The following is a 13,301-nucleotide window of genomic DNA, read 5'->3' as shown; positions in this document are numbered from 1 at the left end:
TTTACAGATCACTTCATCGACCTGCGGCTCACCTGCAGATCATTTAAGTGATTCGCGGCACCACAGTTCCGGATCAGGCTGCGTCGCATTCGCAAATGAATCAAGTGACCCACGGTGCAGTTCTAGATCACGCAGCCGGTTCACGGCACATGCACAGATCTTCGAGTGACCAGTGGCATATCACTTGAATGACCCGCGGCATATTTACAGATCACTCAAGTAACCTGCAGCGCTGCTGTTCCTAATCACTTAATCAAAAGTGGCCCACAACATATTTTCAAATCAATGAAGTGTGTGGCCCGCACTACCCAAAATGTTGAACACCCCTGATTTAAACCGTATAAATTTGATAATAAACTAAAAAATTTTTATGTTATTCACGGGGACCCAAAATCCGTGCTTTTTCCAGGGCCCCCTCCACATCCTGAAGCAGGAATTTTTGACAGCAACCCTCCCCAGGCCAGACTCTTCACCGGTCCCACCATGGTAAATGTATAGGGTTTCAATAAAATGACTATATAAAATCATCCCAGGCCTAGAAACCTGTCAGCCCCACTCACGCAAAAGGCAGGGCCGTCTTAACAGCAACATGGGCCCTCGGGCCCAAGTGATTTTTCTGCGGCTTCACCAAGCAAATTTACATGCATAATTCTCAAAAATTTCAACAATATCTTATTTTTGTTAGGCCGTACTCGGGTCAGTGCCGTCTTAACGCATGGGCCCACCCAGGCACGGCCCGGGGGCCTCAAGAGAAGAGGACCTCACAAAAATGATATTTGGTTGAAATTTTCTAGAATTTACCTGGTAGGGACTCAGAAAAACCACTTGGCCCGGGGGCACACGATGCTCTTAAGACGGCCCTGGCCGGGGGTGGGCCCCATGCATTAAGACGACACTGGTGGATATGATTCGGAGCTTCTCAGTGGAAATATCTATAAACCAACATATAGAAATTGGGCTCTCCTTCACGAGGGGATTTGAAATTCTTCCAACCCAGTTAATCCACCTCCCGGATAATCAGTGTTCTACTGGTATTGTTACGAGTTATTATAACAGCATTATCTGTCCTAATTATCATTCTAATGTTTAAATTATTCTCGTAAATACAATTTGTACCGGTTGAACAAAATTGCCCATTCATTGTGTTGAAAAATATCAGTGAATAATCACATCATTATACAGTGATCTTCGCACCATTTACTCTAAATAAAAACTCACACCACGCTCTAGTTCAAAGTCACAATGCATTTTACGAGAACCTTTCTTTGCTATTTTATTTTTCGTATCATTCGTGCTCGTAGAACGAGAACAATTGAAGTATCACGGTGCGAACAAGACATTGAGGAGTCATAAAAGCGCGAACCTCAATGACTCACCAATGAGCTCGTTCCGGCAACTTTTGGCAGTTTCTCTGCGATTTTTGGCGATTTTTTGGCGATGTTCGCGACTTTTTTCCCCCTCCTTTTTAGTTTTTCGAATTATCTTCGAGATATGAAAGAAAAGTTGGAATAATTTTCTTTTTTTTTTTCCGTGTTATTCAAATATTTAAGGTCAGCAGAGGGAAAAAAATTGTGACTTTTCTAAAGTCCTCGCAAGGACTTTTCCCGGTTATCTTAAGAATATTTTTTTTTTTACATTTATGAATAATAACCTCGGTCATACACACCGAGCTTATCTCTCTTCCTTGTTATCTTAATTAAATAATAACGCGTGGAAATGATGCAATCTTATAAGGAAAATGTGAGATATGTGAATGAATCACACAATTGAACTGTTGCCCTGCAGATTAGTGCAAGCCCCCCCCCCCCCCACAATGGGAATCAGACCGGAATCTAGTTAAAGAACCCGGATATTGATATCTTTATAAACGATGTAAATTCTCAAAATTGTTCTAAAACATAAAAAAAATTCTCCTCCCTCATATTGAGAAAATAACTTGTTGATTATAAAGGGGGGCAAGCATTTATGGTTGTGGTATAGCAAGTGCCGTCTTAACGCACATGGAGAAAACTCGGCCATGGCAAGACCTCATGAGAATTATATGTAGTGAAAATTTTCGAAAGTGAGCATGTGTAAATTGGTAAGCACAGGCATTTCTAGCCGGTGGAAGAGATCAGAAAAATAACTTTGTCCCGGGGCTCAGGATGCTATTAAGACGGCCCCGGATCGGTGTTTCGGAAGGCCCGTAACTAGGCTGGGGCAACTGGGGGCTCCCAAAAGTACACACTTATTGCTAGGTTATTGTTATACACTTGCATAATAATGACTCCTTTCAAGTGGGATGCCAAGGAAAAAGTCCGTCCCGGGACCCTGAGATGGTCCTCTTCTTTGCCTTTAAACATTTTCTTCCAATATTTCCGAAAATTACACATATATACAGTCGGCTCCGGTTAATCAGAAAAACGGATAAACGGATACTCCGCTGAAACCGGATAAAATCCTCCGGCACCAAAATTTCTCCCATTGAGGACAATATTAAAGTTCTTCGCTTTAACTGATAATTTCAACGACTTTCCCCCTTGCTTAATCTCGAATATTACGCTTCACACGTCAACTGTTAATATACATTAACCAGTACGCGCGCGCGCGCACACACACACACACACACACACACACACAATGTTTATATTGGATTAAGTTAAGATAAATACATTTGTGTGTGTGTGTGTGATGTAAATACTGGCCTCCAAGTATACGAGTACGGTAGTATTGAATACAGTGGAACTTCGGTTAACGAGCTTAATTCGTTCCGCCATCGTGCTCGTTATTCGAATAAAACTTCCCCATAGGAAATAATGGTAACTCGGATAATTCGTTCTTCAATCATTCTTTCACATAAAAATGATTAATAAAAACGACATTCAAAATCAATAATTAAACACAATAATAATACACAATACAATAAAATAACCATGATATAAAAATAAATAAACATAATAGCCATAATTAAACATGCAATACGATAATGTTTACAAATTGTATTACCCTTAAGCGACGAGAGAGAGGAGGACTACCATTTAGGACGATTTACAGACACACTTGTTGCATGCAAATTTATTCTTTTTTGTGTGAATTTCAAAAAGAACCTTATCCCAATGGCACTAACTTTTTCCTCCTTTTTAGGATTTCTGGGAAACTGCAGTGTTGTCGATGGAGATTCATTGCTCGCCACATTGCTATAGCTTTATTTGGGTGGTATTTGTCTACTAAGTTTTGCACATATTTCCACATTCTAAAAACACATCTCTCTAATTTCATACGCTTAGTACACCGTCTCCTGGTCCATATCAGTTTTTCTCTCTTGTTGTGTTCTACCTGAGTTACCTACTACTTAGGAGTTACTACCTAATTCAGAGAAAGCCTGAATTTTAGGATGTCATAATAGTGCTGTAGATCGATTAATCAATCCAAAATACAATCATATATTTTAATACAGTATAACCAATTATACAACTATCGTAATCAGTGACAGAATAGAATGTCATTTCACATGCTATATAAGTAAATCGTAAATTTTAGTTGTTTATTTTTTTCAGAAATAAAGCTACCACTTTCAATAATGGCCACCTCCCGGTTGCGGCCACATTTTCACGGTCCCGTTAGTGGCCGTTGTTGGGAGGTTTCAGTGTAAGATGAAATAATTAAGCGCAAAGCTGACAAGAAAAAAATACAAAAATTCAGAATGAACAAAAATTCGGATTTATGTGAGGTTCAGTTTAACCAGAGTTCCTAGGGCCCCGGGACCATATATATAACCAACCATTCGTTATTTCAAGTAATTTACTTCTGATCAGATAAAAATGTATTTTTTGAAATTAATTGAAAGAAAAAATTTCAGCGACAATGAAAATTCAGAATTAGGAGAAGAAATAATTCCAGAATAGATGAAAACTAGGAATTAACGAAATAAATAATTCCATAATTGATGAAAATTAAAAATTAACAAAATCCATATTTCCAGAATTGATGAAAATTCAGAGTTAATGAAACTAATATTTCCAGCGTTGATGAAAATTTAGAATTAATTAAATTAACTATTTAATTATTAACTATTTAATTATTAACTATTTAATTATTAACTATTTAATTATTAACTATTTAATTATTAACTATTTAATTATTAACTATTTAATTATTAACTATTATTTAATTATTAAACATTAATGAAACTAATATTTCCTGCATTAATGAAAATTCAGAATTAACGAAACTAATATTTCTAGCGTTGATGAAAATTCAGAATTAATGAAATTGATGAAAATTCAGAATTAATGAAATTGATGAAAATTCAGAATTAATGAAATTGATGAAAATTCAGAATTAATGAAATTGATGAAAATTCAGAATTAATGAAATTGATGAAAATTCAGAATTAATGAAACTAATATTTCCAGCGCTGATGAAAATTTAGAATTAATTAAATAAACTATTCAATTATTAACTATTATTTAATTATTAAACATTAATGAAACTAATATTTCTAGCGTTGATGAAAATTCAGAATTAATGAAAAAATAAGTTAAAAATTGACGAATGCCTCCAATAATTTACCGTGAGTGCGGGGCCCCCACAAAGTATGATTTCATTTCCGCCTGCCTATGAAATTCTTTTGCTTAGATTGATAATATTTTGTCCATCACGCTAAAAAATCGACATTCTTATATTTATTTCATATTAAACGTGAATTCATGGAAATAATTCCTCAAGATAACAGAAACCAATCAAGTTTTCGTAATTTGTGAGAGCCTTGAGAAAATTAACATAATGAAACGGAAAAATCCATGGAATATTCGTTCTTGTATAGACAAACACTAGAATACAATAATTCACATAAAGATAATTCATATTATATATTCTTCAAAGACAAGAAAAAAAGTGACCAGCCAGTCCTGTTTCTTCGAAAACCTAAATCATAATAAAAAAACCTCACCCAACAAGTTTTCAAGAATCTAGATTTTACACGGAAAAAAACAAAATCAACAGGAAGATTTCGTATACTTGGCGACATTGGCGTTCAATTCACGGGTACGGCAACCCCTTATGTTTTTTTTCTAAGCCAATATTCGAAGCTGTTCCTGTGTTTACGGAGGTTTTTTGTTATTATATTCGCCCGCTTCACACGGAGAGGGTTTGGTTCGATTGGTTCTCGTCTTTGTTTTATCGGGGATTTATGAACAAAAAAAAAAAATCAACATGACGTGAGAATGATCATGAATTCAACATGATCACATGATGAATTATCTTAGAAATTGGAAGTGTTGTTTTTTTTATTCCGCGGTGGTTCAATACCAGTGATAAATCATGAATCAATCGGTGATCAACAAGTTATTACATAGCTCATGTTAGGTGCGGACGCCGGTAATTTTTGTTTTCATCGGATGTAAACATGTAAACTTTTGTGGTAAACATTGGATATTTTTTCCTACGTGATTTTTTTTTTTCGAGGTTTTTTTTGTTTGTGAAAATTGTCCATCATGTTGTGCCATCACTCAGTGTTGTTGCGTGGTTTCTCGTACTTTTCGTCGAAGATCAATTTTATGATGTTGCTATTTATAACCGCCGCGCCACAGATTTATGGAGCGCCAGATGACGTCAATGAGAAACACCTGAGCAAGGCTAATTCAGGTAAATACCGTGTGTAATTATAATATGTAATCCTGAAATTATCAATCTCGTGTTTCACACCGTTTCTACAAAAATGAATGATTTCCAACAGTTTGCACACGATATTAATGACAACATGAATTTATTTTAGGTGAGGTTTTTAAAACCTCATGCTCAAATTCTTGAATTTTTGAAGCCCGGGTCTTCAACGCATGGCCCGCTGGCCGAATGTGGCCCTCGGAGCATTTTGCAGTGGCCCGATGACCATTTATAGAAGTTAGCTGAAAAACATTGAAAGACGATTGCGTAATTATAAAATATTTTCTGCGAAGTAGAAATATTTTCAGAATCAGAGTGAAGGAAATAATCTCAGAACATGTGAGACAAATTGTTTTATAGTTAACGAAAAAGTAATTTAAAGATTACTGAAAAAAATAATTACAGAATCATCTGCAGAAATAATTTCAGAATTAGAGAAAGAAGCAATTTCAGAATTAGTGGAAGGAATCGTTTCATTTAATTAAAAAGTATTTCCGAAATTACTGAAGAAAATGATCACAGAATCATTGAAAGAAATAATTTCAGAATTTTTCAAAGAAATTATTTCAGAGTTAGGAATTGTTTCATAATCAATGTAAAAATAATTGCACAATCATTGAAAAAATGATTTAAAAATAAATAAGTCTCCAATTATTTTGATTGCACCTGTTTTAACTCGCCCCCCCCCACATCGGCCCATCTATTAAAACGTTATTGAACATTATCATTAGCATATTCACGGTGGGGAGGGGGGCTTATCGCTGAAATTTTAGAATGAGTGGTCATTAGTGGAATGAGGGAAGGGCGGCAAAATTTGTATTGCCCACCATAAATCCGCCTCTGCCCAGAGAATAAGTGGCTATGCCTGTGAGTGACCAAACGAGGGACCGAGGGAGTTTGCAAGCATGTGCGTGACCAAAACAGTGTGCTAACATTTAAACGACATTTAAAAGAATGACCAGGTGAATGAGCGACCGAAAGTGTGACTTATAGTATGAGCAGACATGTGAATGACCAAATGAGTGACATAGAGCGTGTGCAAGCATGTGAATGACTAAAAGAGTGACCTATAGATTGACCAAGCATGGAATAACCAGAAGAATTACCTAGAGCGTCTGCGAGCATGTGAGTGACCAAAAGAATGTGTGCAAGCATGGGTAAGGAACAAAAGAGTGACCTTGAGAGCAAGTAACCAGGTAGATCAGTGAGTGACTTAGAGAGAGTGCAGGCGTAAGAGAGACCAAAACTGTGTGCAAGCATGTTAATGTCCAAAATAGTAACCTAGAGACCTTGTGTGCATGGGACTGATTAAAAGAGTGCGCAAGCATGTGAGTGACCAAAAGAGTGACTTGGAGACACGGGCGTATTTACAGTGGTAAAGACTAAGCGGGATGTAGCACAGGGTGGTGAGATCTAGGAATGAGTGGTCAAGAAAATTATACAAGAATGGGAGAAGGGCCGCAAACTCTGCGTAGCCCACAGGATCTGGATATTTCATCTTGCAATTATAAAAATATCTCAGTGTGACTGGATGTGGTGGCCCCGCGGGCTTCATGGGAAGTTTGAATCTGGCTCGCCATGTATGAAAGGTTGTAGACCCCCAGTTTAACTTAAGGACAGCCGTAGTTGATTTGTTTTAATTGTATTTGCACATAATTTTGTTTCTTTCATTTATTGTCGGTAAGATGTACATCCGAATCAATTTAGACATGCTTGCGCCATCGCAAATGCAACAAAAGACATGTTGCGTAATTCCATTCATTGTATTCAAGTCCTCGTTGATTGAAATATTCTCATGAAAACTGGATGTATTTGTCGAGAGAACAACAGCGTTGTGTGTGTGTGGGGGAGGGGAAACCTATTTCATGACCCCCGCTTTCCAATTTCAGATACGGTACATTCATTTCTGTTGGGGTCTACGTAGGGGCCCAAATATTTTTGAGTCCCTTTAAGCCCTTGCATTGTATTATACTTGCGGGGTAGGAATCAGCATTAAAAAAAAGGCATGGATTTTCCAATATAAAAAAACTGCCTAATAAATTCCACAGAAATACAGTCGAATCCCGTTTTTACGGATACCGTTATAGTGAATATCTCGTTTTAACGAACACTTTTCTAATCTCCCAGATACGTTTACATAGGAACAATTCAAAAAAACTGGAATTCCTTTATAACGAAATTGCGTCATAACGAAGTGATTTCTCCGGTCTCTTGGAGTTCATTATAACGGGATTCGACTGTATATATATGGTCGATGATGACCATAATACTAATGGAAAAATTAATGGAGATTTTTAGAATTATTGAAAATTCGGAAGACTCGGAATGTACTCAACAGGCATTAAACGCAGAGGTTTGTAAGGGACCGTTAAAGTATTATGTCAGCAAATGTTTAGCCATTTTTGACCCCCCCCGTCACAGCAAAACTCTGACCCTCCCCCCTTGTCAACAAAATTTCGTCAGCTCTGCCCGCCTATTTCCTAACGCATATTGGTGGGATAAGAGACGTGCGCCGGGGGAGGGGGCGGGGGGTCATAGAGGGGCTTGTGCCCCCCCCCCCCCGACGATCAAAAATTTATCTTTTAATAATTCAAAATATATTTAAAAAAAATTAAAATTTCGGAAGAAAATACCTTTATTTGTTATTATAATGAATTTCTGTTAATTTCAATGCTATTTGAAGCCTAAGAACTCAGAATTTCTTTTTAAGCAATTCATTGCGACCCACCCTCAAAGCCATATATGGTAAACCTTTCTCCCGCGGACCAAATGTGCCCCTGGGGGTTATCTGATGTGGCCTCCCCCTTCCCAAACCTAATTTTATGAAAGTGAACTAAGAGTCACACGTGTAGATCACTTAAGTGACCCGTGGCACAATTCCAGAGCATTTAAGTGGGCCGTGGTATATTTTCAGATCACTCAAGTAGGCCCATGGCACATTCACAGATTACTCACGTGACCCGCGACACAGTTCCAGAACACTTAAGCGATCCGTGGCACATTTAGAAATCCATTGAGTGACATGTGGCACAGTTTTAAAGCACTTAAGTGGCTCCTAGTGCTGTTCTACATCACTTAATTTACCCACGGCACATTCCCAGATTACTTAAGTGATCTGTGGCATCATTACAGATCACTTGAATGATCACAATGAAAAATTGTATATATATATATATATATATATATATATACACACACAGTATTTAAAAGAAAGTGATCGAAAAATATACTGTAATGATATTTTAGTAATCCCTGTCAATTTAAAATGGTACTTCTTTTTAAGCCGGATCCATACCGGCAGTGCTACAGCTTCAACCCGAAGAAAAACTGTTTCGGACGTGTTACTAGCATATTCAATCATTACACTTCACTCATAGTTTGAAAAACTGATGGCAGGTGGCAGCACTATAACAAGCATCACACATACAAAATTCACGTTAGGTTCACAACACCCCACATACACGCATATTTTCCAGCATGGCTTAGGTATTCTTCGACCACCTGCTAAAATCTCTTGATTGAGTGTGAGCGACTGGCCAAGATCTGGTTCAGGAGGAAGTTCGACTAGCACAGTGCGGGCTATTTTAATGATCGATTTTGCGTAGTCATCCTTCCAAAAACGTTTTTGAGCAGAATCGCGTAGCGCGACCGGTGGGTCCTGCTTTGGGGGTTGTTGTTGAAAAATCAATTTCAACAATATACATAATTTAAATTGAGAGTGGCTGACACTTTTGGTTTCGTTGGGACCCAAGAACATGTCTTCGCCCAATGGAAATATAATGTTGTTGCTACGACACACGTAAATTATTGAGCAAACACTGAAAGTCAAAAGTATAAGGGACCCTTGATCTTTCTGTTCAGAAAAATCCATTGTACCTATTTAAAAAATATACTTGTCTCCACTCCTGCCACAAGTCATACATGCTCAACCCATGGCACCCCTAGTCATCTGACACTTACCGTGACCTCAAACGTAATCTTGTAAAATTGAACTAAGCTGCACATTTCCACATCACTTGAATGACCCGTGGCATATTTGCAGAAATCATTTGAGTGACCCGCGACACAGTTTCGCACACTTAAGCGGCCCAGAGCACATTTCCACGTGACCCGAATGACCGTCCGCACATTTCCAGAGCACTAGTAGGTGCAGTTCTACATCACTCAAGTTATCCGCTGCGCAGTTGAAGATAACTCAAGTGGCCCACACAGCTCACTTTTAAATGACTTGAGTTTATCGCGACATATTCCCAGATTTCTTTTAAGTGACTTGTAGCATATTTACTGATCACTCAAGTATAAAGGCGGTTTGAAAAAAAAAAATCTCTACCCTATTGGACCTTTTTTGATGCCTCCTCATCATGTTTCTTTTTGGTGACAAAGCTTTTTTGGCCTTTCAACTCGGATGTGGCGTCCTCTGCGGCCGCACGAGTCTCATGGCCAAAGGCCTACCCCCATAGACTAAAGATATAAATAATATTATAAGATATTATTCTAACTCTGTGCGTACCCCTAAACTCCTTAGACCTGTGGCGTATTTACCGATCACGTGATCAAGTGATCCGCGGCACATTTGCGGATGACTTAAGTGACCTACGGTATTGTTCCAGATAACTTATGCGGCCCGCGTCACCATTTCAAGTCAATGAAGTGGCCTGCACTCTCCTAAAAGTTGAGCACCCTTTCCATAACTAAAGGTCAGTAACCGATCTCTCTTCCAACAAAAAAATAGAGTCCAGTTCATTTTTAATGAAACACAACATCTTATAAATATGAAGGTCATCCGTATAAGTTCGTCCAAGACTGAATTTGAGTCATCTCTTCGAACGGAGGAGGGAGAAGAATAAGTCGTTTTTGAGCTTGACCTCATGCCTTAATTCGAACAGCCGCGTATACACGGGCAAGCGATGACTATCTTCGCTCTTATAAAGTAGAAGGGTCGGAATGGGTATGACTCATGAATGGCTCTAGTAATGTGAAATTGCTTCTAGAAAAGCCCCCAAGTTCTTGCTGGCGTTGTAAAATCGGCTAGATATCTCATTAGAAACAAAGGGATCATTACTTCAGTTCTAAATCTCAGAATGTGCTGATGACTCCGGAAACACGTGTCGACAGATCGTAAATTACTGTTTGCCAGTCTCGGGCATTTTCACCTTGAAGAACCCTTTAAAATATGGGAATCCGGGAATTTAACATCTGTGTCATTGGAACCCTTCAAGGCAAATGCTCTTAACCTTTATTTTTAGCCGAGACCCAAAATCACCAGCTCTGTCAACACCAGGGTTAGGTTTTTGTTGGGACAGTGGAAAAAAACCAGGTAAAAATTATTCATTTTTTTACTCGAGACATACAAAGCTTGGTTTTTCAATTACAAAATATTCTTTTCAATATAAAAACTTAAACACCGTGTGAAATATAAAATTAAATGGTATAAAAATGAATATTTTCAGCAACCAAAAATAACAAAACATCCCAATAAAATATGCATTACCCAGATTTGTTATAAAAAAATAATGAGTAAAAGACAAGTCCATAGCATTATTTACAGTTCAATCAAAAACCTTCAAATTCAGACTCATCGGGCTGATAACATCATTTTCTGCAGATTATCCGCAGCGGTAGATATATACAGTCACGTCAAACCTCGTTAGTGCGTCACCCGGTTAACACGTCACTCCGCTTACCGGATCACTGTTTGGAAGTCCCAATTATCCTTAGGCAGGAATCGGCACAGCTATGGCTTACTCCGTTTAACGAGTCACTCCGCTTATCAAGTCATATTTTTGCTCTCCCAAGAGTGACTCATTAACGAGGTTTGACTGTATATATAATCCGCATTTTTTTAATGTTTAACAACTTTTTTTTAACAGGTAATCCGCGGAATATACGGAGGAAAATACGGTATTTCATAATTTCTGAACTTTTAATGATTCTTTAATGATTTCTGAATTGTAATTAATTTCGGAATTATTTAACCTCGTGATTTATGAATATTTTTTTTGATTCTGAAAGTATTTCTTCTGTTATTTTTGAATTATTCCTCTCATTAATTCTGGAAATGTTTTCATTTCTTATGAAATTATGGTTTTTTTGTCATTAATTTCAAAGTCTCGTCGATTGCGTACCTTAATTTTTGTTTGGGGGGGGGATTTCATAGTTTTTACGGATACTTTTCAGTATCCGTGTGCATTCTGTCGTTATGTTATGTTTTTTTTTGAATGCTGACATTCCCCCTCCCCCCCCCCTCCAAAAAAAAAAAATATATATATATATATATATAAAGAGAACCCCCTTAAAAATGTCTGGATCACAGCCCAGGCTGCCAAAATCGTTAAGACGCCCTGAAACTGTGGCACAACAAATGAATTCATAATGGGATTGTACTGCATATGGATTTGTACGACCCATCTCAGGTTAAGAGCTCTCACTTTTTAGGAGGTACAAATAGCAGCATACTGGTCGTAATAAATGCTTCAATTCAGTACCATGTTGTGGGTACCCGTTGAATACAGGAACGATTTTACGGCAGAAACCTGCCGTATTTTCTCAACCTGGAGCTATATGGGCCCCTCGTTGTGTTGGGATATCCAAACAGGTGGGGGCCACAAGTAAAAATCAAGTGGAAGAGGAGCATATGACTTATTAAAGGATCCGCAGGTAGCTTTAAAAGTGAATTCAGGCGTGAAAATAGAAGTCTTTCAAGTAGAAAATGGTTGGGAAGAATTGTGATTATTTTCATATTACAACAAAACTGCCCACAGAACTAAAGTCATCTTAAAGAATAGGCCAATAGCCTGAGGCCTCGTGTCCATGGGGAGGGGGGGGGGGAGGCTCACACCATATCTGGTACTATGATTTTCGAGAGTAAGAATGCAAATACTGTATGTAACCTGTTACTTCAAGCTACTAAGTATGGGGCCACAGAACATCACTTTTTTCTGGAGACCCGTTACATTAAGAAGGCCCTGCATAGAATCCTCCCCCGCCCCACAAGAGGGAAGCTCACTGACCTCTAGCCCAAGGGTGTGAATCATATTCATGAAATTTTCGTTCACTGTAAACTTAATCAAAGAATCAATTCAGTAGGTAGGAAGAGTTTCGCTCCTAAATGAGTGTCGGAGTGTGGGCCCCGGGCCCCTGGTAAGACAGGAGAACCACGAGAAGAAAATATTTTTTCAAAGGTCATGCGCTAAGAAAACAATAAGAAGCATTGCTCTAGAGAAAACCGCGCACTACTAGAACTTTCATTTATTCATGGCTATTTCTCGGAGAACCCCAAACGATGTCTCAGAGCCCATTCCGAAGCCTCCTATATTATACATACTCAACTCATGGCCCCGCAGGCCAAATGCAGTGCCGTCTTAACGCATGGGCCCACCCGGGCACCTCTAAAAAAATCAGAATTGATTGAAATTTTCAAGAGTTTGCCTTGTGTAGGATCTCAGAAAAATCACGTGGCCTGGGGGGGCCCATGGCGCTCTTAAGATGGACAGCCCTGGCCAAATGTGGTCCTCAAAATCATCTTGCAAGGCCCGTGACATCAGACTTAATTTTTACAAAAATGAACTAAGCGGCACATTACCAGATCACTTAAGTGATCCGTGGTACATTTCCAGATTACCAGAGTAAGTTCCAGATTACCGCGGCAGAGTATCAAG

At 38.3% G+C, this 13,301-nt stretch overlaps 1 protein-coding gene across 1 annotated transcript in view; it reads left to right on the top strand.

Annotated features, from left to right (window-relative positions):
- The first annotated feature begins 5,077 nt into the window (after nt 1-5,077).
- LOC149077917 (uncharacterized) overlaps nt 5,078-13,301 on the top strand; it is a 59,350-nt gene continuing 51,126 nt past the window's right edge. The window contains exon 1 of the mRNA XM_089241517.1: nt 5,078-5,625. Within this exon, the coding sequence (XP_089097643.1) occupies nt 5,475-5,625 (151 nt within the window). The 5' untranslated portion in view covers nt 5,078-5,474. The remainder of the gene's footprint in view (nt 5,626-13,301) is intronic.

The sequence above is a fragment of the Pholcus phalangioides genome, unplaced genomic scaffold, assembly GCF_987345545.1.
Source record: "Pholcus phalangioides strain wild (caught in Gottingen) unplaced genomic scaffold, Ppha-v1.0 ptg000014l_1, whole genome shotgun sequence".
NCBI lineage: Eukaryota > Metazoa > Arthropoda > Arachnida > Araneae > Pholcidae > Pholcus > Pholcus phalangioides.
Note: the sequence above shows the minus strand (reverse complement) of the source record. Positions and strands in the feature narration are given on the sequence as shown.